We start from the raw sequence: 26637 nt of genomic DNA, 5'->3' as shown, positions 1-26637 counted from the left end.
AGTTTTAATTTGGGCATGCTCAAACTTGTGGTTTGCTATATGTTGGGAGTACTTTATCATGGTTTTGTCCCCAAGGTTTCTTTAATGCACAGTTCAGAATGGACTGTTAACTGTAGCTATATGTTGCTTGCATTGATTCTTGCCTCCATTTATTCTTTATTGCAGTCTAAAAGTTGGTTTTAATTGGTTGCCCACAGGATTGACTTGGCTTCTACTACTTGTTTAAGGAAAAAAAACCATCTCTCCTTGCAGGTAAGATGCTCTCAAAATATATTTATGATTAATGAGCACAATTGGACAATTCAAGATTATTTTGCAGTGATTTTGAATATATGCATTGATTTTAAACATTTCAGTCACCAAAACAGTACAGATTTTTTTTCTCCTTGATGTCCCAATTTAATATATATATATTCATTCAGTGAGGGAGGTTGTATTAATCTGGACTGTATTTACTTTAAAGTAATAGATTTAGAACATTTTTTTAATATATGGACAGGCTGTTTTTCTGGAGATTGCAATATTATGCTGCTTATATATATTGGTTGGTTATACTTTGAATAAGAAGATGCTGTTTAGATACAATCATTTTGTTTTGTATTTTAAAATAATATTTTTTATTTCTTTACATTTTAAATTGTTCTAAATAGGTTCCCTATGACAAAAAATCTGTCGTTTTAGATATTAGAGCTTTATAAAGTTGGTTTATCATAGTTCTCTTTATTTTTATTTTGCTCTATCTGAAAGGTAGAGTAGCTATCAAAATATAAAACATTACTACATGCCAATAGCATAATAAAGATATGAAAACTAGTAAAAAGACTGAAGTTATTGTAAAAAATTTTCTCTATCATTATGAAGACAGATATGTGAGTTTTCGCCTCTCATATCTATCCAGTATTAATTTTCAAGGTGCCTAATGTCTGTTAGTACAGATAGTCCTCATCTTACGACTACAACTGGCCCAAAATTTCCTTTCCTAAGCAAGACAGTTGTTTTGCTAATTTTACAACCTTTCATGCCACAGGGAATAAACCACTGCAGTTACGTTAGTAACATGGTGGTTAAGTGAATCTGGCTTCCCAATTGAGTTTGCTTGTAGAAAGTAGCAAAAGTTGAACACATGATCCTGGAATAATGCAACTGTCATAAATACACGCCATTTGCCAAGAGTCTGAATTTTGGATTACATGACCATGGAGATGCTGCAATGGTTGTAAGTGTGAAAATTGGTCATAAAGTCATTTTTTTCAGTGCCATTGTAACTTTGGTCACTAAATACATGGTTGTAAGTTGTGAACTATCTGTATTTTGAACAAATTTATTAGACTGAATTATTTGATTACAAAGATGTAGCTATCTGCATTGATCTCAAAATTGTTTATGGTTGCAGAGAAGGTTTGGATATGACTCTTTCAGTTAGTAATTGCTCTCTTAGATGGTGATTGTATTTTGGTTAGTAATTGGAAATATATAGTAACGTATGTATTATATTAAAGCACATAAATAATACAAATGTATTTATATGGTTTATACCTTTAGCCAAAACTTGTATTTGGAGATGTATTGTAGAGTTCTTACATATATTTTACATATATTCACAATAATTGGCCTGCTGTTGTGACTTTCCTTATATTTGACCTATCAGATGATGGCCACAGAGAAAGGCAAATAGCTTTGGCTAGGTCTTTAAACTTGTAATTTGTTTAATAATCAGTATAGCTCTTCAAATCTGAATGAAAACAGTAGGATTTCAATATTTATTTGATTCATAATACCCGAATCTTTGGAAAATGTGAGTATTCATGTGGATTGTTAATGAAAAACAAACCTCTTAAGTCTTTATAATACAAGAAAAGGCTAAAGCAATTATATCACCTAAAAGACTGAGTAGGCCACTTGGTTTTGCCACTCAACTTACAGATTTATTCATGGTAGGTTCTACAATCCAAAGGCAAATACGTCTAAGCATTTAAATACCTCTCTTTTATTCCTGGTTGATCAATGTTACAGTACGTAATTTTCTAGTTTTCTACTAAACATTTGCTTTTGATATTAAATACTTTTAATATTGACAAATTGGACTGCTTCTAGTATTTTTAACTTTTAAAGCATTAGGCATATTTACATGTGACCATTATATAGGAACTCAATTTTAAACTCACTCCTTGTTTGTTATATATATTGGCCTTACATTATAATAAACTCCAATTTGTAGCTAAAGTTAACTAGTTTGTGTGGATTTTGAACTTCCATTTGAGTAACTTGTATTTTTAGGATACAGTATCTCTCCCAGTGAATCTGTTAATGGTATTTGGAAGATTTTATTTGCTTTCTTTAACATATTGGCCAATAGTGATTTTAATAAATATAAAGAATTTGCTAGCAGGAAAAACAACTACATAAAATAACCTTTGTACATATTTTTTATATTATATGATGATTTTGAAAATAAAAAGGATATAGGTATCAATCATGATTAGGTGAAAAAATGTATTGGTACAGTTTGACATTAGCTTTAAGAAATTTATCCATAGTGCACTTATGACTTGGCATTAGCTGTAGTTGGACAATCATCTTCCTCCCAAGCTGATACTCTTGATAGCTTTTACAGAAGGGAACCTGCAATTCCTGATTTTTAAAAACAATATGTCTGCATACTTTAATCAAGTTTTAAACCATCAAGTATGAAGTAAGAGATTGCTAATTCTTCATCCCTTTGTTTTCACAAAGAATATCCTTCATTGGTAAAGATGAAGAAATAGATATGGTGGGAGTATCTCTGTTTAGCATATGCTTCACTATTTTAGCTCATTTTCCAAATTATTTGTAAAAATAATAAAGGCAGGATACAAAAAATAATATTTAATTATGTCTGGCTTATCAGCCTGGATGCCTATGATATGCTTGACATTCTGGGTAGTGGAAATTCATGTGAGCCCCTATCTGGTGTCACTTTTTATAATCATAGCTTTTATGTAGGAAAGTATGCTACCAAATCCAGAGCAGTTGCCAATTCCAATTTGACAAAAATATGAAAAACTGATTACTGTTCCGCATATCTACTGAATTGGTTTAAAAATTCAGGAGATGCAGGATTGCCTCTGCAGAAGTCACTAGAGTATAATTTGGCATTTTGATTAGCATTAAAAAAAAAACGGCAGGTACTTGAGAATTGAATAGAATACTTAATCATAGAAATTGACTGGGAGCTGCATTCAGTGGTGGTAGCATACCCATTCACCAGGAATCTGTTTAACTTTTAAAATAGGCTCACATGGGTCTATGGTTTGATGATCTTAACCTAGGACTGTCAGACTCGCGACCCACGGGTTGGATGTGTCATGCACTGGCCACGCCCACGCCCAGTGTAGTGAAGGGGGAAAAAAGTCCCGATAAGTCACGTGACTCTGCTGTGATGACGCGAGTTTGACACCCCTGATCTAGCCTGAAGAAAACCATAGTACAGGTTCAGATATGATGTAGCTTATGTTGTGAATATAGTACAATACACCCCAAATAAAGAATGTTTCTGGCCTTCTGATTTGGCATAACCTTTTGTCCATAATAAAAGGAAATCCAATTGTGTTGGCTGACACAAAAACTGCCTTCCGATTTTGCCTTGTCATTATGTTGCCAGTGATTGTATGTCTACAAGTTCTGCAGAATTGTCTTACCATTCCCAATTTCAATGTCTTCTCTATCTGTTGCTAAGTGAGACATTTGTTAAATGAGTTTTGCCCTAGTTTACGAACTTTCATGCCACAGTTAAGTGAATCGTTGCAGTTGTTAAGTTAGTAACATGTTTATTAAGTGACTGGCTTCTCCATTGACTTGCTTGTCAGAAGGTCGCAAAAGGTGATCACATGACCCTAGGACATTGCAACCGTCATAAATATAAGTCAGTTGCCAAACATCTGAATTTTGATTATGTGACCATGGGGATGCTGCAATGGTTGTAAGTGTGAAAAACAGTCAAGCCATTTTTTTTAAGTATGTTGTATCACTAAATGAACTTTTGTAAGTCGAGGATTACCTGTATTGATGAACGGATGGCTTTGTTTCATCATTAGTTTTAGTATATAGAGAGATACAAATGCATGCATATATTTTAAAGGACAATTAAACTAAACTTGTTTTGAAGATTCTAGCAGCATTACCTTTTATTAGTTTCCTGTCTTATTTTATCTATGTTATAAATTCTAAGGCATTGAGCTTTCATTCTTAGGACTATTAGTTTTTGGTGGTTTCAGTTAAAATTAATGTTCTCTGCAACCATAAGGAGACTTTAATTAAATAAGAAAGAGTTCCTCCCATTTTATTTTTTGTCTCACTTTTCTGTCTATGTAAAATCCAAGGCAAATTGCATCAATTGAACGTACAATATTAGAAATGCAAATTATAAAGCATGAAATAATTAAAAACAAGGCAAATTTAAAATCAAAACTCAAGTAAAAATTTGATGAAAGATGTGTTTTTATACTGTTCTTAAATTCTATGGTAATATGGCCTGAACAAACCACGTTGGAGAATGTACTCTATAGCTAAGGAACTCCACAGTAGAGGATTCTCTCCTGTGTATTCTAAATGTTTTGACAGTTTTGGAGGTGGACTTTCAAAAGATCCCTTTCTGCTTAATTAAGTAACCAGGCAGGCAGATGGATAGAGGGAAAGGTAGTATTCATGAAAATGCTTTTAAAGATTGGGATTTTTGAAATGATAAAAATCCTAACAGAGCAGATTTTTGGAATCTCAGTATTCTTTTTTAATGTTGTTTGGAAGAGGATTTCTATGTTAAACCATACCTTAAATAATAATTCTTGATAGTGTATTCATTCATAGATATTCCTGATCTTTCATTATAGAAATATTTGTGTCTTTGCTACTTAGCTGAATCAGAGATGTTCATGGCTATATTTTAATACTGTTAGCAGTAGAAAGATCTAACATTGGTTTTATAGAGACTGAGAAATAAGAATGAACTGTTGGTTTGGAGCCTATTCCTAAAAAGTAGAAGGTTCTATAGTGGCTAGAAATTCTAGAATTTTTTGTCCAAATACAGTGTCAGATCTTTTAGTTTACACAAAGAAATTACTGTAGGAGAGAAAAGGAAGCTACCAAGGGATGAAGAGGGGGCTGTGAGTGGGATGCAAAGATGTTAAGTTATTGGATATCTAGAACTGTGGTTTTAATGCCTACTTATCTTTAAAGAATTTTCTGTTATAGTTTGGGCCTGAAATATAAGCTTTGATTATATTTTTTCCAGCCTGCTTCAAATGCAATTTGTGGATTGGATTGTGTAAAGTTTTCATTTGATGCTTTCTTGGAGGGTTTTTCCTTTTCCTTTTTTTGGTGCCAATTCTTGATTGGATTCAAGCTAACAGCTTTGTCACTTCATGTTACAGTTTACTTGAAAGACTTGTTATGATCTTCCTTTTATATTAGTCTGTGTAGAAAGTACCATGTAAATAGATATAGAAAATAGAATTCTCATTCAAGATCTTCAGGAACATTAAAAAGTAATGATTTCTAGATTAAACATGTGGTGTCATGAATAGTCTGACCTAGTCGTTGCTTTTCTCATCTGCAGGTGTGTGTATTTCAGCGCAGCATGGCTGTGGTCATCCGCTTACAAGGTCTCCCAATTGTGGCGGGGACTATGGACATTCGTCACTTCTTCTCTGGATTGACCATTCCTGATGGGGGCGTGCATATTGTAGGGGGTGAGCTGGGTGAGGCTTTCATCGTCTTTGCCACTGATGAAGATGCAAGGCTTGGTATGATGCGCACAGGTGGTACCATTAAAGGGTCCAAAGTCACCCTGTTGCTGAGCAGTAAAACTGAAATGCAAAACATGATTGAACTCAGTCGTAGGCGATTTGAAACTGCAAATCTAGATATACCGCCAGCAAATGCTAGCAGATCTGTTCCACCACCTAGTTCTGGAATAAGTAGTAGAGTGACTCTTTCTACTACAGTATCTAATTTTAATAGCCCTTCTCCAAGTGTAGTAACTGCAGCTACTTCAGTTCATGAAAGCAACAAAAATATACCAACATTTTCCACTGCTAGTATGGGAACTGCACCTCCCAATTTGGGTGTTACTTTTGGAAGTCCCACTTTTAGCTCTACTATATCTAGTACTGCATCACCAATGAACACAGTTCCACCTCCACCAATACCTCCTATTCCAGCTTTACCATCATTGCCCCCAATGCCTTCTATTCCTCCCATACCTGTTCCTCCTCCTGTTCCTACATTGCCTCCTGTGCCTCCTGTCCCCCCTATACCTCCTGTGCCTCCTGTCCCACCTATGACATCTCTGCCTCCTTTATCAGGAATGCCTCCTATGAATCCCCCGCCTGTTGCTCCTTTGCCTGCTGGAATGAATGGGTCTGGAACAGCAATGAATTTAAACAGTAACTTGAATCCAATGTTCATGAATCCTATAAATGCTATTCAGCTCAATTCTCAAAGTAGCGTGAAATCTCTTCCTATCAATCCAGACGATTTGTATGTCAGTGTTCATGGAATGCCATTTTCAGCAACAGAGTCTGATGTCAAAGATTTTTTCCATGGACTCCGTGTGGATGCAGTACATATTCTGAAAGATCATGTGGGACGCAATAATGGAAATGGACTAGTTAAGTTTTGCTCTCCTCAAGATACATTTGAAGCTTTGAAAAGAAACAGGATGCTGATGATTCAGCGTTATGTCGAAGTTAGTCAGGCAACAGAGAGACAGTGGGTTTCTGCAGGAGGTCATATAACATTCAAGCAAACTATGGGCCCTTCTGGACAAAACCATCCTCCTCAAACTCTCTCTATGTCCAAATCTCCTAATGGACAGAAACGATCCAGATCCAGATCTCCACATGATCAGGGTTTCTGCGTTTATTTGAAAGGTCTTCCCTTTGAATCTGAGAACAAACATGTAATTGATTTCTTTAAAAAACTAGATATTGTAGAAGACAGTATTTACATAGCTTATGGACCCAATGGGAAAGCACTTGGTGAAGGTTTTGTTGAATTCAGAAATGAAACTGACTACAAAGCAGCTTTGTGTCATCATAAGCAGTACATAGGAAATCGTTTCATTCAAGTTCATCCCATAACTAAAAAAGCTATGTTAGAAAAAATAGATATGATCCGGAAAAGACTTCAGAATTTCAACTATGACCAGAGAGAAATTATGATAAATGCAGAAGGAGAGACGAGCCCATCTAAACTCTGTGCACACATATCTAATATCCCCTACAATATTACCAAAATGGAAATTCTTCAATTTCTTGAGGGGCTGGCCATAGAGGAGAGTTCTATACAGATACTTGTTGATACTAATGGACAAGGATTAGGACAAGCGCTGGTCCAATTCAAAACTGAAGAAGATGCTCGTAAGTCAGAGCGCCTACATCGAAAGAAACTGAATGGGAGAGATGTTGTGTTGAGAGTGATTTCTCTTGAAGAAATGAGAGAAATTGAGAGAAATCCTCCCTCTCAAGGGAAAAAAATGCCATTGAAAATGCCATTGCAAGGGGGTACAGCAATGCCAGGAGTACAGAATGCTGGTGGGGATGAGCATTCTTTCATAAGTGGTAGTTCAAAAGATGCAAAGAGTGGCCCTCCTTTTCATTTTCCTGGCAATTTCAGTGGTTCTAATGTATTTGGTCCTCCTCTTCCACCACCAGGAATAGGGGGAGGTGGTTTTGGTGACTCCAGGCCAGGAATGCCTGCTATTGGGAGCAGTGGCTTGCCTGTTCTGCCAGGTACAGGTATTGATGTCCCAGGTTTTGGAGGTGGGCCTAGTAATTTAACAGGGCCCTCTGGTTTTGGAGGAGGTCCTCAGAATTTTGGAAATGGTCCTGGTAATTTAACTGGTCCTCCTAGTTTTGGTAGTGGACCTCCGGGTCTTAGTACTGGGCTTGGACATATAAGTGGACCTCCAGGGTTTGTACCTGGACCTGGAAACATGCATATTACTGGGCCACCTGGGTTTGGAGCTGGGTCTGGTAAGCCGGGGCCTACTGTCATTAAAGTTCAAAATATGCCCTTTACTGTATCAGTGGATGAAATTTTGGATTTTTTCTATGGTTATCAAGTAATCCCAGGTTCAGTGTGTTTAAAATACAATGAGAAAGGCATGCCAACAGGTGAAGCAATGGTTGCATTTGAATCTCGTGATGAAGCAATGGCAGCTGTTGTTGATCTGAATGACAGACCAATAGGCTCACGAAAAGTCAAGCTTGTTCTAGGTTAGTTGGAGTATAACATCCTTGTAGATTAGATATTAGTGCTGTGATTTATGCATTCAGACTGTTTTATAGTAGCTCCAGGTAGAAACTATAATTTGTTTAAACTACAACTTTGTTTTGATAAAAATGAGAACACTGGTTTAACTGTTTACAGAACAATTGCTGCAAGACAAAATATGCATCAGAGTGGATGTGCAGTTCTGCCAGTACAGATTCATGGAAAAGGATTCTCATCAATAGAGAAGTTTTCTAATGCTCAATTGACCATGAAATATTCATCATGGAGTCCAGATTGGTTTCTTGAAAGTTAGGAAAGTTGAAGAAAATTGTCATGATGAAGTTAGTGATCTCTTAGTGGGTGCTATTGAAGCCATTGTAAAATAGAAACTAGATATTCCTAGAGTTGGTTAAAAGCTGGCTGAATTTCTTTGTTTACACGAGTCAAAGATTTTTCTGTTTTTAAAGTCTTACTTTGCAACTGAATAAAGTCAAAGTATACACAGATTGTTTATGTACTTGTTTTCAAAGATTCTTGGTATATGGACAGTGAAATTAGAGATAGGCGGTTTTCCTATATATGAACAGAACAATCCGTAAAATTCCAGCTTTTTTGTGGAATAATTTTAGTTATTATTGCAACTGATTATATAGAATATATTTGCCACAAGTGCAGGTACCCTTGTTGTCGTTCTGCATCTTTATTCACTGTATGATTAAAATGAATACGTGAAGGTGCCATGCAATGCCATAACTTGAAAAAAATTGTTTGATTAGATGGTTTTGTTAGGATTGTATGTTACAGTTGGAATAGGATGCTTATCATTTGGTTTTTGTACACTGTATGTTGTGTATTTTTTTGAATCACATTCTTATAAAATCTTTTGGTTTAATACGTGAACATAAGGGACTGATGCGAAGTGTTAATGTTAATAATCATTTGTGTTATTACTTCTTGAACTTTTGTGAATTATTACTATGGATCACTTAAGACATTAAAGCTTTGCAAACATATCCCAGTACATTTGAGTTCTTACAGTCTTTACAATGGCTTATATTTTCACTTTCAATCTCTATGTAGTGTTGTTTTTTTTAAAAGTAGGATTTTCTTAGGAAAGAGAAAATACCATTATATAGAAAAATCAAAGTAGAAATTTGGACTAGAGTTCAAAAATGGAAAGATTGAAATAAGTTGTTTGAAAAACCCTTTGAAAATCATTGTATTTTAAACAACTTAAAAGCTATTCTGTTCCTAGTTAAACAGTGTCTTTTGAGTTGTGTATGATGGAACATTTGAAGTGCACAGCCTGTTTTGATATAGAAATGCAAGTGCCGACTGTTCTATTCACCCAGTGTGTAAGATGGATGCAAAAGCCTATTGAATGCTACATCAGGAGAGGATTTTTGCAGTTTGAAAGACTGTGTGAAGGTGTTGCAATGAAGAGGTGGCTGCATTACAACTATTGTAAATTCATGGATTTGAAATTGCTTTGACAGGAACTGAGATGGTGCACTCCTGAAAAATGACATGATTGATTGTACTACACTGTTAAACTTACTAAGCCTCTTGTTAATAAAGCTGTCTTTCTGAAGATTTGAGCTATCTATTTTTAATTGTTTGGTGTACTTCAACAGCAAAGGCTAATAAAAATACAGAATTTGGGTTGGTGATATGACTAGGAAATGAAAAATTATTTTTATTTTGAAAATTGTTATTTAATGGGGGGGAGTGTTTTATGTGAAGCAAAAAATGTCAGTTAAATCCAGATTAGATGTTCCAGAAATAAAGCCCCATTTGTTTATGGGTGAAAGGGAATGGAGAGACAGTTTCATTGATTTCCTGTTTTGCTGCAGCCTTGAGTATGGTCTCTCATGTTGCTCTGGTAAGTTCCCATGTCTTCAAAGACAGATTTTCAGGAGACAAAGGAATCATTCAGAAATTGCCTCATTGTTTCTTTTTGGTAAATGGGGGTCCAGCTCACTGAACAATAAAATTGAGAGGTTGCATCAAAAAGTTCCTTTCCAGGAAGAAAAAGGCTTCAACTACTCACATAAAACTTTAATGAGCTGCAGTTTTTTCTATGAGCGGAGTGATATCTTTGGTTCCAGTTAGATATTTTAATTGAACAATTGGTTAAGAAAATAGTGTGTGACTTACTTGATACTTAAAATTGCATCTCAGCATTACTTTTCATGGTGTGAAATGCAATTAAAGTGCTGAGTTTCTTGTTTAATAATTATATGATTATTTCTTATAGTATTTGAGATGGGATTATTAGCATACTTCTGCATATTTTAGAAAATATTGTAGAAGTGTGAGATTCTTGTATATAATTCTTTAATACTGCTTTGCAGATGGTGTTGAATATCTCATCTCATTGCTTCAGTAGTCTTTAATAAATTAAAAATAATATACTAGTACTATTTATCAAAACTGTTTTATATATATAATCTCAAAGAGAAGATAGAAGTCAAGAACAAACTCCAACATATGCTTCTGTTTGTTAGGAGAGCAACCCGAGCTTTTCTTCACACGTGCACAAGAATGTCCAGTTATGATTAACAAAGACTGTGCATCTTAATAATATAGTAATGTGATAACAACCACAGAAAGTTTCTTTGTCTCCATAATGCAAGATAAAGTGAAGCTTGGAACCTGTGTTAAAGATTCAGTAAGGTTAAAAGTGTCTTAGAAATTTGTGTAAGCTGGCAATGGGGAGTAGATCTTATTCTTTTTTTGCTAGTAACTTTTTGAGAAGCTGTTTGAATCTTGGAAATGGTATGAGGATATTGTAAATAAAAATTAAACTTTCTGGAAATGGAAGAATCTACCTTCCAGAGAAGGTGCTGGGATCCATTATAGGTCTAATTAGATTCAACAGTTTTTTTCTGTTAATTTTCATTGAAAAAAATTAATTTGATTAACTTCATGGAACATTCTGGATTGAAAGGCAGAATATCCTTTACATAAGTATTATTGAAAAAAATTAATTTGATTAACTTCATGGAACCTTTTGGAATGAATGACAGAATATCCTTTACATAAGAACAGAGGGCATCAGAAGATCAAGTCCTCATAGAAGTAAGACATGCTATATATCAGTATACTAAGGATACTAATGATTAAACTTATTGTCACTTTGAAAAAAAATATTTACCATATATTAGTTGAATAACAGTGCTGCTCCTTGTTATACAAATCGGCTTTGAATTGATTGTTAAGGAGCAAGCACGCTATAAAACTATGATATTTTCGGAACTGGAAATCTGATAATCTTGATAGTTGCGGTAATCTCTTACTACAGAAATAGATAACTTATCTTGAAATTGTTAGTGATAATTAAGAGTAGGCCTTGTTGGAAATAGTGAGATTGAATGAATTTACATAAAGAGGAAGCAACTTTCCAGTGTTTTTCAAAAGTATTGGAAATAGCTAAAGGGAGGGAATTATTATTAATTTACTTGCTAGGCCTCCCAACTTCAAACCACTCTGACTTCCAATCAGAAACCAACGTATAAAAATACAGCTGACCAGAAAAACAGAAACCAAACCAACATCAAAACATAAACAAAAAAAAGGTGCCACAATTACCCTATCCCGTATGCCTGGGAGAACAGCCAGATCTTCAGTAGTTATCTGAATGATATAGCAATGGGACCATCCAAGTCTCGGGAGGTGGGCAGGGGGAGAGATTATTCCATAGTGCAATAAGAGTGTATTTTACTTCAGAATGACATTTTAATTGGCAGGATCCTGAGTACACTTGGCCTGCTGGATCAAATCAGACAGGCAAAGATAACTTGAAGAAAAACTGCCCCGCAGATAGCAAAGCCCATGAAGGGCTTTGAAGGTGATAACTAGCGCCTTGAATTGAACAAACATGGAAGCCAACTGTCAACCAGTGCAGCTTGCAAAGTAATTGAGTCACACGTGTATAATATGATCCCCACATCGATGTCTATCCCACGCATTCTGAACCAGCTGTAGCCTCAATGTTCTTTAAGGGCATCCCTGTGTAAAGCATAATCCAATCCTGAGATAATATGGGTATAGACGACTCTAAAGGGTTTCCTGGTCCAGGAAAGTTACTGGTGTATTAGATGTACCTGTTCAAAGGACCTCTTGGCCGCAGCTTAATACTTGCTCTATGAGCAGAAGCTAAAACTTCAAGTGGACCCCCGGATTGCATACAAATCTCATATAGGGAAATGCAGCCTGATTTGAGAGTCAACAAAGAATACTTCCAGATGGGAGGGGCAAATAGACATAGTCTGTGGTCAGAACTTATCAGGACTGACCCTTTATCTGTTTCTCCCCACCTAGATGCCTTGTTCCAGGCACTGGGTTAGGACTTCAACTGCATTTCTTGACAAGCCAGGAGTTAACAAGCACTGTTGGATATTATGTCTGATGCTGTTACTATCATGTGAAGATTTGCAGAAAACAAAGTGTTAAAATATGATTTAAAACAGATTAAAAATTTATATGTTAACTGCACCGCATGGATATGCTTCTAATACAGTTTTGTAAATTTTGATTAGAAATTTATAGCTTTTTCAAACAGTTCTATTTAAAAATATTCTTGTTGGTATAGAGCAAAAATGTATAATGTTACCCAATCGGTATACGTGATTCTTTACTAAATAACATAAGAAAAAATGAGTTTATTCCAAAGTGATTATGGATTTACATTCCAGTGGGGAACAGACAGGTGTAACATGATCAATCTATTAAATGTGTAGTTACAGAAAGTTTTATTTAGAACCAAGATTTCACAACAAATGTAGGATTTAAGCAGAAAACAGCCAATAGGCATTGATGGATAAAGGAGAACAAAAAGATAGAAAGTTGATTCCCTTTTTTAAGGTCATGTTTTGGGAATTTGGTGATACCTAGAATATAATTTAACTTTCACTATTAAATATATTATAAACATCAGGTGCTGACTGGTTTCTAATGTGCTTTGTGTGATTTTAACTCTTAGTGCTCTCTGAGCATGGTGGTTTTCTTGACATTTCATTACCCAAACTAGTTAATCATCACTTTGACTTGGTCTTCATGAACCCAGCTGTTGTTTGCTTAATCAGAATTTGTTTATCAGTGATATACAGGTAGCCCTCCACTTACAACTATTTCTTTAGTAACTGCTCAAAATTATGTTGGCACTGAAAAAAGTGACTTATGACCAGCTCTTTGCACTTAACTGTCACACTGTCCCCACCCTCAATGATTTAGCACTTGGCAAATGTTGCATATTTACAATGTTGCCATGTCCTGTGGTCACATGTTTGCCATTTATGATTTTGTGACAAGCAAAGTCAATGGAAAATCCAGCAGGGAAAGTTGGAAGTTATGGTTACATGATGTCTTGTTTAAATACCACGGTGATTTGCCTAAGAAATGCAGCAAAAAAAGTTTTAAAATTGTGTACGATCGTGTGATGCTTTGCTTAATGAGTATTACCATTTAATAAATTTTCTGGTCCATATTGTAGTCGTAAGTCAAGGACTACCTGTAAGGTAACATGTGAACCCAATTAGTTATGAAATTAAGCCATCACTTGGTATCTTTGACCTAGTTAAAGATTTCTTTACGTGTTTCATTTATTACATCACAAATTTCAATATGAGTTGCGTGTATCAAAATTATTATTGGAATGTTATCCAAATATGGCAATTAGTGTCTGGTTCTTTTATTGGAGTAGGGATTCAGATAATTCAGACAAAATTATCCATAAATAGATTTAAAATGCATTCACAGTCTCCTGGTTTCTAGGCCAGTACCTTAACCACTACACCAAATTGGCTTTCTAAACTATAACCTAGATAGGAAAAATTATGCAAAAATACTTCTAGAAACAATGCCTGTTTCGTAAGTGATTCTGTTTAAAGAATACGTGTTGTGTCAAAGCTGAAAAAAGTTTTTTCTTTTTTTAGTAGGAAACAACCCTAAAATTTAATTGGTATGTTTATTGATGAGTGAGACTTTTTCTTCTATATCAGTTTTGACAGTCCTTTGGGATTAACAAATTAAATAGAACTGGTACATTATGAGAAGAATTTTGAGCTGTGTATAATGAGCAGATCAGCATTGCGAAGCTTGTGGTCAAGGACATCCTCACTGGAAAATACCTGGTCTTCCAATGGGCATGATAGTGACGAAAGATCTAGAAGGAATAACAATGGTGATACCTTTTTGGGAGTTCTTATTTAGGGCTTTTGTTAGGGTAGCTTTGTTAAGACAAGTAGTGTTAACAATTTGTACCCTCTTTTTGATGTTGGTAAGACTAGTTGTACCTCCCAAGTGTTAGTGTAGAGATCAGATTTAAATGAGAAGTGGTGCTGAATTTTACATCTTAAGTAAAAAACATGGGGGTGGGGTGTTGGGGGTTGGCAGCACTTACAGAAACCAAAATCAAATTTATAGCCATTTAAAACTTGAACAACTTTTAATCTTACTTGTGTTTGCTTGCCATGTTTACAATCAGGGTGCAAGACACAAACTCCACCCCAATAATAATAAAGTGCAAGCAGTTTAAATATAACCATAACTGCCTAGATATCTTAATTTGTTTTATCCCATCAGTTATTTCTGTTTGGAGTACTGGATGCTTCAAGAAAATTCTAAAATTAATCTGTACTTCTTGTATGAAGAAATATGAGATTGTTACTGCTAGAGTATTCTTTTCTATGTTTTGTCAAGGAACTTATGACATGCACTGTTCAACTCACAGTGTACGTTAGTGAAATTATCTTCAAGATGTCAGTTATGAGGGATGATGGTTTTCAAAGTTTCTCAACTAAAACTAGGATGCAATATCTATTACACATCCTAGAATTTCAGTTATGTCATGAGTTTTATTAATGTTGAAATATGTATGTATGTATGTATGTATGTATGTATGTATGTATGTATGTATATGCAGGTTTTGGTATGTTTGGGTCTTTTCTTTACCAAAACCTGCATACATATACCCGTGAAAACCTACGAAAACATCACGTCATATATAAGCAAGTCAAGAAATCAGAAATCCCTTTAAAAATATTTATATATTGGGTTTATGTGCTGCCGATCTGGTCCGAAAGCAACTCTTGGTGGCTTACAAACATTAGAAATAAATTAAAGTGCTGAAATTTTGCACTCTAAGATGAATCCTAGCATGGGGTTTTATTGAATTATTCAGATTTTAATGTTTTTGCATTCATTACAGTAAAAATACAATTATAATTTTGTGTACAATGCTACACTTCAGACACTGAAGCATAAAGAATAAAGAAAACCAGTTAACATTAATATTAAACTACAGACCTGTCAAAATGCATTGTACAAGAAATATATGACTACAAAATATTTTACAAAAGTGGTATGTTATTTTGTACTTGTTCATCAGAAAATTTTTCTGATGTTTCTAATCTAAAGATTCCAGAGGATAACATTATTGAATATAAATCAGGTTCAGGTAGGTGAAACTTCTAGTATGCGATTGATAGGCAATTGGTATTTTTCAGTTGTGTGGATTAGCTGCCTGCCTATTAACAAATCATTTTCTTCCTATTTGTATTATTGTATTGCAAATGCTACCCAGTTTTGAGATTTTCTTTCAAAGGAACATCATTTTTATAGACCTCTAAGGCACTTCAATCTATACATATGGTGATTCTCATAAATTATTTTGTGAATTGGACATCTGAACTTTGCTCAACTTCAATAAAATCACTGGACTATAATTTATAGTAGGTTTAAATTATTCAGATTTAAAATTAATAAAAGGATTTCTAATAATTGTCTCTCAGTCATCAGAACAAATCCAGTTGCACTAGTTATAAATGCTCTAGTCTATTCCTTGAGAAGAAACAATTTGAATGGCAACAGGAATAAAGAATGTAATTTTCCATATTCCTATGATTTTACTGTTTTGAAAGTTCTGTACAATAGAGATGTTGGATTCCTTTTCTTCAAGTACTGCTATCTAAAAAGTTACAAGATTGTTGGATTTTGTAGAAAATGCAAATTAGACAAAACCAATAGCAATAGCATTTAGATTAAATACCGCTTCACAGTGCTTTACAGCCCTCTCTAAGCAGAGTCCGCCTATTGCCCCCAACAATCTGGGACCTCCATTGAAAGGATAGAAGGCTGAGGCAGCCTTGAGCCTGATGAGATTCAAACTGGCAAATTGCAGGCAGCTGGCAATCAGCAGAGGTAGCCTGTAATACTGCATTCTAACTACTGCACCACCATGGCTCAAAATCAAAGACAATATTCATTGATATTTTGTATTATTTTACCCCCCAACAAAAAATTAAATAGGTAGTGGGCACAATGAAAGAAATGTTGTAAATGTACTGAGAAAAGGTGAGAAATTTACACAATCACAAAAGATTTTGTCATGACCAGCTACAAAACAGCCATTGCCTGCTGCATACATTCTAGTCTCCTGGGACATTCTGCAACTCCACAAAGATTTATGTTTTGGCCAGTGGGAACATTTTTAAATAAAACTCTTAGGTGTAACTATTTGTTCTTTATATTTTTTATGGCTGTATGTAGAGCTATGTGTATAGCTTTCCATTAACTTTTATAATCAAAATGCATAATAATTAATGCATAAGTGCATTAATCAAATCAGAGTTACGTAGTTTTATTGACACTGTAAAGAAATTGTGTGTTCAACCACTGAGTTGTCGTAATTTGCTCAACAAAAGTAATACATTGCAGTTGATACATATCCAGTAAAATTATTGCAAAGCTACGCAATAACATTTTAAATTTGTACTTGCTTAGGGAAAATCATTTAGAATTTAACTCACAATGAACAAACTGATTGACCTGAGCTAATGCAACTCATCAACAATTACTTTTGCAAACCTTTCACAAAATTAATATATGCCAACTGTGTGTTACATCTTCTGAGAAATTACCCAATACTTTATCTGTATTGGGCAGACACATTAACTTGCATTTGTCTTGCATCTGAAAAAAACAAACATTTCCTTTACTTTGATATAAACGTTTCAGCTTTCCTTTACTTCTGTATTCCTCAAGTTTACCCTACCAATAAGTAGCTCTAAATAGCAAGCGTAGCTACTTACCTTTCTTAAGTACATATAGATCTACCTTATGTTGCCTTTAGTGCCAGCTTTCTATCCCAACCACAAACTGTTTAGAAGGACATCTAAAAAATTGTTTCTTGTCCAAGTAATTGGCAGGTGAGCAGATTTTTTTTAAAAAAAATGTTAATTCTTATTCGGATAAGAATGATGAAACACAGGTAGTCCTCACCATATGGCCACAATTGAGCCCAAAATTTATGTTGTTAAATGAGTTTTGCCCCATTTTATGACCTTTGTTGCCACAGTTGTTAAGTGAATCACTGCAGTAGTTAAGTTAGTCATGTTTGTTAAGTGAATCTGGTTTACCCATTGACTTTGTTGGTCAGAAGGTCGCAAAAGGGGATCACATGATCTCAGGACACTGCAACCATCATAAATGGGAGTCAGTTGCCAGTAGTTTGAATTTTGAACATGTGACTTTAGGTGTGCTGCAACAGTTGTGTCAAAAATGGTCATGCCACTTTTTTAGTGATGTAATTTTGAACGGTCACTAAATGAACTGTTGTAAGTCAAGGACTATTTGTACTACAGGTGTTATCTCTAAAATAGAATATGGTGTGGTATTTGAAATATGAATACAGAGAAAACAGCTAAAAATGAACCACAATTTATGGAAAATATGCTAAAAATACATGCTGGCTCTGATTTATTTAATTTTTTAGTTAGATGAGCCTAGGTCAGTGATGGTGAACCTTTTAGGCACCGAGTGCATACCTGCCCAAACTGCAAGGTGGGCGCATGCGCAGCCTTTGCATGCATCCGCAAGCACAGCACATGCGCCCCGCACATGTGTGCATACCATGCACGTGCGCGGTGGAGACCCAAAGACCAGCTGACCGGCGGGAGGTGCATGCACAGCAGAGACCCGAAACAGAGCTGAGGCGAAGGTGAACATGCCCACAGAGAGGGCTCTGCAAGCCACCTCTGGCACATGTGCCATAAGTTCGCCACCACTGGCCTAGGTAATATTCTTTGAGCTTTTAAATGATAAACATTCAACATGAATCTAAACTGAGCAACAATTACTTTCTTCCGAATCAATGGAAATGGATATACTCACCTTCACAAGTGGAAACTGAAGATGTCATTGACACCCACAAACAACATATTGATGTTTATCGAAGATATTTCTCAAGTAGAATGTGTCTAGAAAGCATTCTTTGGTGATAATCTTAATGGGGTGTAGAATATCTTGTCTGATGCAAAAATATGTGTTCCAATATTAATCCTGTGTGCTCGGTTTATAAAGCCACCTCATTTTCTGCCGCCCCCTTCTTTTGCCCTCAATTGTTCCCAGCATTAGGCTTTTCTCCAGTGAGTCCTTCCTTTTCATTAAGTGGCCAAAGTATTTCAGTTTAATCTTCAGGATCTGGCCTTCTAAAGAGCAGTCAGGGTTGATCTCCTCTAGGACTGACTTGTTTGTTTGCCTTGCAGTTCAAGGGACTCGTAGGAGTCTTCTCCAGCACCATAGTTCAAAGGCCTCAATTCTTTGATGCTCAGCCTTCCTTATGGTCCAATTTTCACAGCCACACATTGCAACTGGGAAAACCATAGCCTTGACTATACGTACTTTTGTTTCAGGAGATTAGGATAGAGAAAATGGACATAATTCTCAAATATGCAGAAAATGCATATTCAGCATAATCAGTTTTTTCATAGTGAATGAATATTCGTCATCTCAGGAAGGTAGCTTTGTTTCTTTGACATTTTTCACAGGTGGTATTTATTATTTAACCTAGAGCTATGATGTCATAACAAGGGAAACCTTATCAAACAGTTCTGAGTTTGTCCCAGGAAAAAATATTACGGTAGCTGTATTGTATCTTTAGGTCCTGTGTTTCACTTTATCCACAATTCAGTGAATAGCTTTCATTTATTTTAGTTTAGAAAATATATTTACTGTTTTGTTTAAAATGAGATATTAAGGGAGATCCAGTTTAATTTCCTAGGTGGGAAGAAATATAAGTCAGAAATAAATAATACCAGATATTTTGGCATCATTTAAATCTTAGCTATCAAACAGTTATTATTGGAAATTCAAAGTTGTAAAGCTTCATTTGTCCATTCAGTGAAGGTCTGGATTAGATACATATCTTTGGACCCATTGGTATATATATTCAATAAAACGAGGGTATTCTCTGTTATACTGTTGATGACAATTTCATAATGTTAATACTGTTTCCAGTTCTCAATTTTGTTGCACTTATTCTAGTATACTGCTGCATTTCTTGTTTGTAAAGAATAAAAATCTTGAGTAAATTCACAATTGATGAGTTTTGGAACATTGCACAAGCGTTATAGTTGACTTACTGAAATAAACCTGTTTCCTCCCAAATTCAGCTGAGATAAGCATATATTTGATGCAAGCTTTAGGTTTTATTATCCCAAAATAATGTCAAGCTAAATGGCTAACATTTGGTTGCAGTCAAGATCCTCAGTTACATTACAAAGATTGCATAATTAACAATCTCATTTACTAAATTTTATTAATATAGTAATAGACATTTTTAAATGGAGACTTATCTCCAATATAGAAAACTAGTTAAATATTTCTAGATAATAAAAGTGGAATTATAGCTGTGTATATTAATGTATCTTATGTAGAATAGTTTTTATACAGGGAATATCTTCTTAGTAGCTTCCCTGCCTCATTCTCTTGGAGATACGTAATTACATACCTACATATTAATTATGAAAATTTAATTATATTAAAATTAATACTAAACTATGGATTAATTATAGAACTACATATGTAACATGTAGACATGTAATATGTTCCATACTTGTCCTATACATGTTTGGAAATAACAGAAAATTTAAAAAGTTTGAAAGATCAGAAGAATAACAGTATCCTATGTAAAAACTCTTTCAAATTTGTGTACAACTAGAACACATATAACCAAATATTAGGTGCAAACAATCAGATCTACATGTGAAGAGTACAATAAGCTATTTTACTGCTCATGGCTATTTCAAGGAATCTTCCCTGACTTTCAGTCTGCACCTGAATCAGACTACATAAGATTCAGCAGTATTCGTTGGTGTGTTTGGGGGAGATTGAACTCCCATTCTTATGCCTGTGTAACAATTCTAGGCTAATTGTCTGCTTGACTCCTCCCCCTGGCTCAGCCAGTCTCCAATACCAAGTGAGTGAAGGATATTGCTGGCTTCAATTGAAATTACACACACAGACGCACATCATGTAAGAACATAGTGAAAGTTTATCCTACTATTTATACTTGATGTTACTATATATTAATAATGCAGCTAGACAAAATTAATTCCAGTTATTAAATATTAATATATTCCAAAATATTAAATTCATTGTGAAAAGACATAATTGGATTTTCTGAACTAATCACGTGACAAGCAAAACTGGACATTTTTGGAAATGTAATTGAGAATCAGAATTGAGAAAAGGTATAAGCAGTTTAGTAAGAAATATTTATTAATTGTAGGATGCCCAGCAGATGGCAGCACCTAGTTAACCCGGCTGATCTAAAAGAGGACCTACAGTAGGATGTAGTTAAGGAAAGGCTTAAGAAATCCAACAATACATCTGTTCTAAGTTTAATTGGAAGTTACTTATTTCATGGCAGTTACATTCAGGTATAATGGAGAGAATCTACAATAGTGCCTTGTTTTGCTAAATAAAGCAGTGGTCCATATATTATGCATTATTTCACTGTTATGACAGTGTGTGTAATCTATCATTGATAGATCTTATATTCTGGTGATGCATGAATGCATAGCAAACTCAGAATTACTATGCCTTTCCTGCTGTTTTAATTTTGGAAAATAAATCCAATACAGGAAATACGTTTTGTATATAAACCAAAATCTTTTTCAAAATTTCAAATAGTTGAATAAAAACAATGAAACTTCTGATTAATAAATATAATGCATAACAGATGAGGAAGAATTACCAAGTATGCTGGATTTGTTAACAAATTCATTGGAAGCAATGCACTTATTTCAGAAAATATCACCATTTCTGAGGTCAAGTAATACACTAACATTACTATATTTATATGTAGCTAAACCCTGACTAGAAACATAATTATGGAAGACACTGATGTTCTTAAATATAAATTAGTTTTTAAATTACTGATCATAAATCTCTGTATGTCCTTATTCCACTGTAAAATAGAATCATTTTATTCACAAGAATGTTTTTAGCTCAGCATTTGACCCAAGCTACTAATTTATTACTCATAGGAAATATCTCTTCAAATATTTGAAATTATCTTCCATTCACACAAGACTTCCCAACATGGTACTGTAGAGCATATCAAAAAAATAGGGAAGAAAGAAAGGACTGTCCAGCTCGCAGCCTACTAACTTAAAAAGGTTTAATATTAAAAGAAAACAAAAAAAAAACCCTGTTCTAAATCCTTGTTACAACATGAAACACCAGATTATTTTGCATAAGTGTTTTGGAGCCTGTTTGGGAGCACCAAGTCTGCTCTGTTTTTCAGTATATATTTGAAGCTATAACCGTGACTATAATTATAAGCAATGCCAACTACAGGGATGTGTATATTAATCATGCAAATGATCCAAATGATTATCCCTAGAAAACTATTGAGAAAGCAGAATATTAATGTCATTGTGACTTGGCAATAGAATACCCAATCTAAAAGATTACAGCCATTTTTTTCTGGTTCAGATATTTTCAATACGCATACTTTGTCCCCATTGAATTGCTAAACATATAAATCAAATCAAATCAAATCCTAATGTTTTGCCCTGGATTATTGGGATTGTGCTGTGGCTGAACACGTGTTATCCCCAAGAACTAGTTCATTCTTATCCCATATTTCTGGGAAACAATATGTGACATTCCTGTAGTATAGTAGTAGCATTCATATTCTAGCTTGTGTATCTTTTTTAAAAAAAAAACACAATTGAGAGTTTTAAGAGTTAGGATAGCTTGGTACTGAGAGGTGAGGTATAGAAATGGGCAGCATAAAACATTGATAAATAAAGTAAATGAAAGGATTTAAGATACAATTCTGTGCATTTTTACCTGAAAGATACTGGATGCAGTAGGATTTTTTTTTATAGCTAGGAGTAGGATTAGCTGTTTTGCTCCAGTTGCTCACATAGGTCCCATTAAGAGTTATATATTTACATAAATAGAGGTCATTCTTCCTTAATTACCAGTTGCTTAGTGGCCATTCAAAGTTATATTGGACCTCTCCACAAAAAAAAAGCTAATTATGATCAAGTTCTGGAGTTCTGATGGCTACACACACACACTCCACATTTTGTACTCTTGGCAACTAACTTCACTTTTGTGGCTGGTTGCAGTGTTCCATGGTCATGTGACTGCGATTTATGATGATGCTTTCCAGTTTTGGCCTTTTTGGCTGGTTTGCAGCAAAGCGCACTTGGGAACCATTGATTCATTAATGATCACTGCAAAAGTTTTAAAAATAGGCTCAGTTCTATTGGATGCCTTGACTTATCACTATCATGATTTACGATGGGAATTCTGGGCTACATTATAGTTAAGATATAGGTACAAAATGAGATGCTGTTAATGCTTGTGATGATCATGCACACAAAGCGTGAGGTTATAGTAAAAGAGAAGATGAGGTGTCTTCCAAATTTTGATATATTTTTTTACTGTAAGTCACACTGAAGGTTACATGTATGTCAGTATTCAGGAATTAATGTGTATACACATCAGTAAGATTCCATGAATGCATAGCTTAGGCAACTTATTTTGAACTTTTTGAATCATATAAGTCAAATGTAAATAGCTTTGGGGATGGCCATGGCAGATCTGAAGGAGGTGATGCAGGTCAGAGGATGGAGAACACTGATCCATAAAGTGACTGGATGGGTTGGACACAACTGAATGGCTGATGATGATGAAATACCTTTTAGACGCCAGTAATTTTTATCTACTTCAAGCATCCAGAGTGAATCCCTCTTGGTCATGAAATGTGTAAAATCACATAACTTTATGCAGGCTTTTATGTTTCTTTACTTTTCTTTATATACTGTTTGCAGTTTACATGTATACTAGCAGTCAGACCAAAACAGCTTCTCATTTGCTTGCTCATTTACTTAAATCTCTCTCGGAGTACTATTACATATTCTTGATTACCATAGTCTTTTTCAACTTGAGTTTTTCAAAATATCTTGAACTGCTCTTGGAGTGTCTTGGATTACATCAAGAAAGCTTCAGATTGGAGAATATTATACTAACAGGGCAAATGAAAAACATTTTGGTAAGGATGGGCCCATTAGAAGCTTAAGTATATACCTCCCTTCCCATCCCTTAAAATCAAAATAGAAGTGGCTGGCAGTATTGGTGATCCCAAAGGCATAAATTTCCTGAAATGATGGTGGTGAGTATTTTAACTGGCTAGTTCAACATGAGTAATAAGAGGCAAAACATCACTCAATCTACTCCCATGAGGAAGTGCAGGACAACATTATCTCAGAAATGTAAATACTGTAAAATCTGAGTTGAGCCATTGGGCTTTGAGATCTAAAGAATAAATTAATATACCATCTAGCTGATCTTACCTGAACAGGAAAAAAAGCCCTCAATAACTCAGTATTGATTAACACTTGAATGGAAGTATACCAGAAAACCTTGGGACTAGCCTAAGCAATTGAGCAAGTTTCCCAGAAGACAGTGGCAAGCCACTTCTGTACAGTTACCAAAGAAAACTACATTTGTGTGTCTATGCAGCCACCAGAAGTCAAACTTTGCTGAGTTTTCACTTTTTTAAACATGCCGTTTTATAACCATTTTATAACAATATTCCATCTAACATTTGGCTTTTTTCATGGTGCAGATACATACATAGTAAGATACAGAGGTATACACATTTGGTAGGGCTTACCATTGTCTGTAGCTTTGGGCACTTGCAAGGATCACTTTGACAAAATTACCAGGTGATTTAGTATGAATATCTTAATTTCTTTTATTCTCTTGAAGTAGCTCTTGAACAAATAGTGCTATAAATTAAATATCAGTGTCAAGTCAGCAGCACTGCAATTGCAGGTAAACCTATCGGTATAGATGAGGCGGGAGAACAATAAAAAGATCCTTTCAAATGAAAAGTCAGTGCTAATTATTGTGTTTTCTGCTGCTTCAGTACCTCCCTTAGGTTACTCCCTGTTTCTCTCACTTTTAGCATCCTCCTGGCCTTTGCTTTGCTTTTTCTCATTTTCAAGTATCATCCCTATTTATGTTATAGCTTCCTCTATTCCCAATATGTAGCAAATTCCGTTGCAAGAAACATAATCATGGACTTGATGTTATCACACTACTGTAGGATAATACTATAATATATGCTTTGTTGTAAATGTAAACATACGTTATTCATTTCATAGTGTGGATAGAGAGAATTAGGAATGCACACCAGTCCATAAAACAATGCTAGAAGTTTCAGTTGACATGAATATACGCAACTCAAAGTTGTTCTGAAGTCCTTGTAGCTCTCAGTTTGGTTGTTTGGTTGCAGATGTTTCACTACGTCTAGGCAACATCTTCAGTGCTAGAAAGGAGAGTAAACCCCACTCCCTTCTAGTTCCGAAGATATTACCTAATTTAGTAATGAAACATGTACAAGCAAACAATCAAAGCTCAAAAAGCAACAAGAACAACAAAGAAATTTGTTACTCAGTAAATAACAACAGTGCTTGCTTTAGGTATGGAAGTTATGTATATTACATTGACTCCTACTGTCCTTTTTTCAAACTTTTCCATATTTGCATGTCTGACAATTACAGTCACAAATTAATGTTTATCTAGTTTGATCTGAATTATGTCATGTTTGTTGCAGAAAAGCTTTTGGTAATAAACTGATTCAGCATAGAATGTTCATGGACGTTATAGTTGCTCAGGAAACAAAGCCTGCAGCAAGAAATGCTGATAGTTGAATTTCTTTATAGGAATACTAGCTTGGTTGCAGTCAAAATGTCACAGATTATGAATGCAGTGGTATTTTAAATGGAGATGCTAGGGAACTAAATCTAGGGGCACATCTACCAAGTAACTGTACCTCCATCCTCTACTGGACTTTGCAGAAGAGTATGCTGCTCTGAATCTTGTCCACACAACATATCCTTGCTGTGTCCCCAGAATGGGTTGATGTGGCATTGCTTTCCCTTAGTTTTAACATGTGCTACTCTACTTTAAAGGAAATGATTAGTATTCCCTGAGAACACAGCATGATCTGCTCTACTATTCTTCCAGTTGGCATTTGGGTTGTTCTGCATGTTGCATCTTTCATTTCATTTTGGTCTGTCTTGTTAGTTGTTGTTGACACTGCAATTGAGAAGGTTTTAACTAACAGAGGGAGTGGTATCCATTCCACTGATGCTTTTAGTGAATAACATCCAAAAATCAGTTGATAGTGGTATGACACAAAAACCATGGAAAAAATACAGGTTGAACTGCCCCAGATGCTAACTATTCCTAAGTCCTAAGTAAAAAGTCTTACTGTACTCTTAGAGTCAGTGGTTCTACTTATATAAGCAGCAAGCACCACTAAGAATGATAGCTTCCGGTGTGACAAAAATACCTGTTGTATGAATTGCTTATAATCAGCAGTCACATGGAAAAGAAGGTAGGACAGAAATAGGCAATGAACTCAAAGCAAAAGTCAAAGAGAATAATTAGAGAGAAGAGAATTGGGAGAAAAGGGGGGGAAATTTAAAAAAAATGTAAGGAAGAGCAGCCAAATATCATAATTTAAAATTGGCAATGGATTAGTAAACTAGCATCCAATGAAATGTTGAAAAAAATAAAATGAAGCAAAGTGGCAGAGCAGGAATGTACCCAACTGACTGATAGAACTACAGCGGGAAACCATACATTAAAAGAACAAGCTTTTAATTTGTATAGCTAAATCTTAAACTGCTGAATTTTAAATTTCTGGATCTGATAGGGTGTCTCTTGTTTGTTCTGACTTCCGCTGCAATATGATTTGGCAGTCCCTAAAAAAAACAAATATTTTTTCTTCATTCTAGTACAAAGTATTGTTAGCGCTAGTGTTAGCGCTAGTGCTATTGTTAGCGCTAGTGCAGCTTATATAAGCTGGTTGATATTCATATATACCTTTCGTACTGTGCTTTGAGAATTACATAAAGCAGTTGAGTGTTCACATGTCCCACTGTGTGCATGTAAGTGGTAGTTTGATGCTTTAGTGTTTGAAGCTAATATTCATTGGCTTACATTTTTTTCTTGTGTTTGAGAGGAATGGGATGTTTGCAATAGATTTCAGATGTCAAGTTAGTTATCTTC

At 34.9% G+C, this 26637-nt stretch overlaps 1 protein-coding gene across 7 annotated transcripts in view; it reads left to right on the top strand.

Annotated features, from left to right (window-relative positions):
- The window catches only part of LOC131194271 (RNA-binding protein 12-like), a 55772-nt gene that overhangs the window by 2849 nt on the left and 26286 nt on the right, over positions 1-26637 (top strand). For 2 of the 7 annotated variants that reach the window (XM_058175064.1, XM_058175065.1), the window contains exon 2: positions 166-252. The exons of 1 other annotated variant lie outside the window; for it this stretch is intronic. Coding sequence is in view for 1 of the 6 variants with exons in the window: in XM_058175070.1 (XP_058031053.1) it covers positions 5612-8245 (2634 nt within the window). In the remaining 5 variants the exon portion in view is untranslated. Of the gene's footprint in view, positions 1-165; positions 253-5590; positions 8246-26637 lie in introns of those variants that run through there. 4 more of the 7 variants (XM_058175066.1, XM_058175068.1, XM_058175070.1 and 1 more) reach the window with 3 other exon arrangements.

The sequence above is a fragment of the Ahaetulla prasina genome, chromosome 3, assembly GCF_028640845.1.
Source record: "Ahaetulla prasina isolate Xishuangbanna chromosome 3, ASM2864084v1, whole genome shotgun sequence".
NCBI classification, from domain to species: Eukaryota; Metazoa; Chordata; class Lepidosauria; order Squamata; family Colubridae; genus Ahaetulla; species Ahaetulla prasina.
Note: the sequence above shows the minus strand (reverse complement) of the source record. Positions and strands in the feature narration are given on the sequence as shown.